Genomic DNA, 5501 nt, shown 5'->3' on the forward strand with positions numbered 1-5501 from the left:
TTAAGAATATGTCTTACGATAAGAAGTAAATAAAAATTATTAAAAGTGAATGTTATAAGACTTTTGCATTAGTAGAAATTGTAAGAATATCATAAAAATAATGTTGCATAAATAAACTCACAAAAAGTAAATTATGGTCTCATATAATGATCCTCTCAATAGCAATGGTCTCATCCCAAGTGTGTAACTAAATAAGACACATAGACAGATGACCTAATGAGGAGGTGTATAATAAAGCACAATTGTCTATTGTTGCTCCATTTATATAATAATAGACAAATGAGGATGAAATACTTTATATTCGATGTTTTTGAGATTGGGTGTCAACTTATAATCATCTTCAGTGGTGTATAGACCAATTTGTGTGAGATATACATGTATGTGTTCATTAAGGTCTGTCGTGCCATCATACCTATCGATGACTAAAGTTTTTCACCCTCTAGGTAAGGGAGTTTCCATTATTTCATCTATAAAAGGGTGCTTGCACGCATTTTTCTGCAACGCGGACGTATTAATTGTCCGCACAGTTGGGGGGTTAGGTGCACTCTCCTCCACGATCTTGATGTGCGCTGGTTGAGAGGTAACTTGAGTCTTGCTGGGACGCGGTTGTTCCCCTTCACCCTTCTCGTTGTTGCCTTCAAGTTTTTGTTTGATACTAGCATTTTTAGCTCGGAGTTTAGCTAACTCTTTCTTGTATGGCTAGCTTGATTGCTATCTGGTTGTTTTCAGCTGCTTGCACCTCCTGTCCGTTACTTGCCATGTTTCTAGTAGACACCATGTGCATCAACTTTCTTCGGCCCCACAGTGGGCGCCAAATGTTCCTGGCGGAGTAAAGATATACTCGCGAACACAAATTGTATCGGAGCTAATGAACCTCTAAATGCACATGTCCACTTTCTTCACTTCAATGCCTAAGTCCCAGAGCCGAAATATCCTCTTCCGATGAAAGGTCCTACTGGCAGTGGAGCCTGCAAAGTCACTCCGACGCCTAAGTCAGTGTCAGAGCAATAAATGACAAGAATAGTAAAAATAGCATAGTTATTTTATCTCGTGAATAGTGCCTTTTATACTACTTTAATGGACCTAACCCTATGGACCTAGGGTGTATAGTGTTTAGTTGGTTTTATGTTTTGTTAACTGTGTTTAATTAATTTAATTCTATTCTTACCATTCTATTTTCTAGCACAAATTTGTATAATCCTCACTACTATTGATTAGATACATTCTTTGCTCCTGTGTCGAAATCGCTTCGACTCTCTCTCTAATTAATCACCATATCGTAACCTCTTTGCTTGTTTTCACGTTGCCTATTTACTTTAAACTAATGAGCACCATGAAGGTTCCTGCATTGGAATATATTCAGACTAGCCTACTGGAGTGTATTCAGACTAGCCCATCAATGCGTCAGGTCTAAAGTCTGCGCTGCTTGCTTTGCTTCTTAAGCTGGAGTGTACTCGGCCTTCCAGCCTGCAGCTTATTCGGTGGTTTAAAGCACCTTTTTTCCCACCATGTACAATTGTATATTACATGCCTTTTTATTCAACGTTAGCATTTTGTTGCTACTCTTAATGCATGTTGTGGTTTATCCATAACTTGATATTTGATTAACTGTGTATTAAAAATTATCTTTTGTAATCCGGTTTATAAAAATATTTTTGTCTAAATTAGTTATTGATTACCATCATTGACATGTATTACACAATTTTTTTTGAAGAACTATAATTACTTATTAGTTGCTACTACAGGATGGATACACTTGTCATTGATTGAATCAAGCTAACATTAAAAAAGATAGTACGTATATTTCGAACCAATCGAGCTAACATTAAGAAAGAGATTAGTATACATGCACCCAACCATAACACGTTTTCCATAGTCAATTTACCTTATAACATGGGAACAAAGTATGCTTTAAAGACTCTGGTTCTAACTTGCACCTCGGAAAGGCTAAGTATGAGTCCAATTGAAGATATTTATCGTTTTGAATTGATCCATTGTTGGTACTTTCTTCCTTCTCCAAATAAAAAAAAAAAAAACATTAGGTCAGACCTTGGTCTCCCATATTGCTTTATAACATATGGCTAAATTTTTCATTTCTATATGTTCTAAGTTTGAAATTAGTTTATGAAAATTTGAAGTAGTAAAAAAATTCACAATTGTGAAGTTTTAAAATTTCAAGATTTAAAAGTTAAATTGTAATTTTTGATTCTCCCATAATCTTGACCAATACGGGTAAATACTTACAAATGCTCAAATAGTTGAATGCTTTAGCCATTTTTTTTATTACTATTAAAGCAACCACGTGATACAATTTGAACTAGAACCATTCGTTTATCGGGTGGAGATGGGTTTAGCGGCACCTTATTCCGTTGGAACAAGCCTCCCTTCCCTTCAACGCCTTCCTTCCCTGAAACCCCAAATCTGTAACAATTATTCATCACCTGTTACTGTTAGTTCCCACCGTCATGCGAAATGTGCCCTCCAACTTCAACCACAACCACCACCGCCACCACCACCAACTGCAACAGTGGCACCGGACGAGAGCCTCGTGAAGAGAAGAACTGTCATAGGCCTTCTTGCATTTGATGCTGTCCTTGCTTATTCTTCCTTAAATTCATCACCAGCAGCTGAAACTCCTCCATGTGAATTTCAAGTCGCACCTTCTGGTCTTGCCTTCTGTGATAAACTTGTGGGAGCTGGTCCTCAGGCAGTCAAGGGACAACTTATTAAGGTTTTTTTCATTCTCGTTTATTCTTCATCGCCTGAACTGTACAAACTTTTACATTTTCAGTAAATTAGAAACAAAAGTATAAACCTTACTATAATTTATTATTAGATTACGCTATAAAATGTTTTATTATGATATTATTAATGTATATCCTATTTATAATTTTTAATATGCTTTTAACTATGATATAGTTGGAGTACTTTAGAAATATGATTAAAATAGAGTAGGGAAGTCATGAGTGCAAAACCTTCATTTTAAAATCTACTTTTAGGATACTTCAAAAACTATTGTAATAAAACTTATTGGAACTATTGTTTTATTTAATATCAATATGCAATTAAACCATTTGTAAATAATTATTTTTTTCTTTAGATGCTTAGTCTTCTATGTAAAATTGTATATTAAAGATTAAATCATATAGAGATATATCTAAAATAAAGTATGTAGGTGGTTATAAATCTCATTTTATACTAATGTTATGATGTTATATACAATTTTTTAAGATGCATATACATATAAAAAAACGACTAATACTGTCTCTAGTGGTAAGTGGATTTAATAATATACATAGGACTATATATTCTCACATCTGAATAAAACAATAGATGAAAGGCATACAAATATCTATGTGATACATCCAAGTTAATGCATTGAAGATGGAAAGGCGCAAAAAATGTGGTGTTAGTGAAGGTTCACATGGAGCCTGTGTTGAGCTTGGGATGTTTTGGTCATTTACTGACATTATCCACTTTGGGTAAAGTCCTATGTTCTGTTTGACCAATATGCTATCTTCCAGGCGCATTATGTGGGGAGATTGGAGAATGGGAAAGTGTTTGACAGCAGCTATAATCGTGGCAAGCCACTAACGTTTCGCGTTGGTGTTGGAGAGGTATGATTACTATTGTTTTACATTTTTTCATACACTGTAACTATGAGCAGCAATATACAACACTGATGACAACTAATTATTAACTGTGTTAGGATTTTTGAAGTATTTATAATCAAAATCAGCAAATTTTATCATATGATAGTTTGTGAGAAATGATAGTATGAAAATTTCTCTTTAGGATTGATATAACTGGTGAACTCAGAAATGGAATTGCTTCTTGAGAATTGTTTGCTAATGAAAACCATAGAGTAAATTTCTATGTTTATTTAATGAGCGTCACCAATCAAAAGTAGTGATACTATAGAGTACCTTTTCTGTACAGTCTTGTTCAGAAATTAAAAGTTATCCATAATCAAATAGGTGATTAAAGGTTGGGATGAAGGCATTATTGGAGGTGATGGAGTTCCTCCCATGCTTGCAGGTACCTTTTTTTATCGGTGTCAATTCATTCTTTTATGACATGCCAAGGTAAAATTGTTTACTTTTTGGTAACATAGGAGGGAAACGTACCCTGAAGATTCCTCCAGAACTTGGATATGGCTCAAGGGGAGCTGGTTGTCGAGGAGGCAAGTACTTCTTTCCTTTTGTTTTCTGCTGCTAAACAATACTTTTTTCTTTTGACATTATCTTTGCCTGTAAAATGAAGATGAAATTTTGATTGCCCTTGGTTGTTTTGCACTTTGTGAAACTCGGTCAATTAAAGATTACGTTGAAGCTTTATCTTTAATTGATTTTCATCCATAGTGTTATCAGGGGAAAACTGGTTACTTTAGTTTAGGATGTTCTTAGTTTTGAATATACTGTGATGATTGTGGCACTTGGCAAGTGACATAGAAATGCTGAATAAGAGAATGGACTCGATGCATGCTATATTTCTCTGTTTTTTTTTTCCTGTTAACTTCGCAGTGCAGGAGAATAAACAAGAAAAATGCACAGTTAATGTTATGAAAAGGATAATTGTCAGGAAGTTTTCTTAATAGTGGCTATGCTTAATATTACAAGATAGTAGCTGCTATCATATTCTATCTAACTCACATGAACTTGTTAAATATATAACTTTCAAGAGTTATTTATTAATAGAGAAATTGGAACCATTGAATTAAGTTCTTAAAGAAAGATCATTTGGGAAAAAACCATGCCAAGACATCTCTGTAGAAAGATGTACATAAAACAATAGTGAAAACGTATTTACAGCAAATTCTGTAAAGAAGCTGGAACCAAGGAAAGCATGCCAAGCTGCTGTAGCCTGGATCTAAACTAGTACTAGGGTTTAGCGGTAGATCAGACTAGTGGTAATCTTCAGAATTATGCATTGCCTTATGGACAAGGACACTTTTCACATATTCTTTTTCTGCATGGTTTTATATTTTTTACATTTTTCTTGGGCAAGAAAAACTTAAACATTGTTTCATTCAGGTTCATGTATCATTCCTCCTGATTCAGTGCTATTGTTCGATGTGGAGTTCGTTAGCCAAGCATGATTTTCGAAGCCATGAGGTGGAAAGTTTCCTTCTTTTCCTTTGGAGTTTAGAGCACAGATTATATATAGTTGAAATTTTAAAACAAATGTTAAAGTTGAAATTGCTGGAGAAATTCATAACTAAGTCATTAACATGCTATTTTATTGATTATCCAACCTTGATTTCAGTAGCATAGAATTGTACCCGAAAGTTGAACAGTTATGGGCTGCAGTTCAGCACTGAAAAAACACTCCTCTGAAGTTCAAACTAAGAGGGTGAATAACACATAAGAAAAATGGAAATAACCAAATAAAGGAAACAACAATCAGTAAAAGGAAAGCTGTCAAAGCACTTTGATTGCTTTTGGCAAAGCAAGAAACCAGTTCTTTTTATCTCTTTTTATGTATGACTAACACTCACCCGA

General features: G+C 34.5%; 1 protein-coding gene across 1 annotated transcript; it reads left to right on the top strand.

Moving 5' to 3' along the window:
* The first annotated feature begins 2300 nt into the window (after positions 1–2300).
* Positions 2301–5270, top strand: LOC114177168 (peptidyl-prolyl cis-trans isomerase FKBP13, chloroplastic-like). Its single transcript, XM_028062423.1, has 5 exons — positions 2301–2731; positions 3525–3617; positions 3978–4038; positions 4115–4183; positions 5034–5270. Exons 1-5 carry the CDS (start codon positions 2345–2347, stop codon positions 5096–5098), a joined length of 675 nt encoding a protein of 224 aa, XP_027918224.1. The 5' UTR covers positions 2301–2344; the 3' UTR covers positions 5099–5270.
* The last annotated feature ends 231 nt before the right edge of the window (positions 5271–5501 follow it).

Source organism: Vigna unguiculata, chromosome 3 (genome assembly GCF_004118075.2).
Source record: "Vigna unguiculata cultivar IT97K-499-35 chromosome 3, ASM411807v1, whole genome shotgun sequence".
Taxonomy (NCBI): Eukaryota; Viridiplantae; Streptophyta; class Magnoliopsida; order Fabales; family Fabaceae; genus Vigna; species Vigna unguiculata.

Excerpts from the sequence above, each read along its gene's own strand:
- LOC114177168 (XM_028062423.1), top strand. The coding sequence starts at position 2,345 with ATGGGTTTAGCGGCACCTTATTCCGTTGGAACAAGCCTCCCTTCCCTT. Across the intron at positions 3,618-3,977 it reads TTCGCGTTGGTGTTGGAGAG|GTGATTAAAGGTTGGGATGA; the intron begins GTATGATTACTA and ends ATAATCAAATAG. Across the intron at positions 4,039-4,114 it reads AGTTCCTCCCATGCTTGCAG|GAGGGAAACGTACCCTGAAG; the intron begins GTACCTTTTTTT and ends TTGGTAACATAG.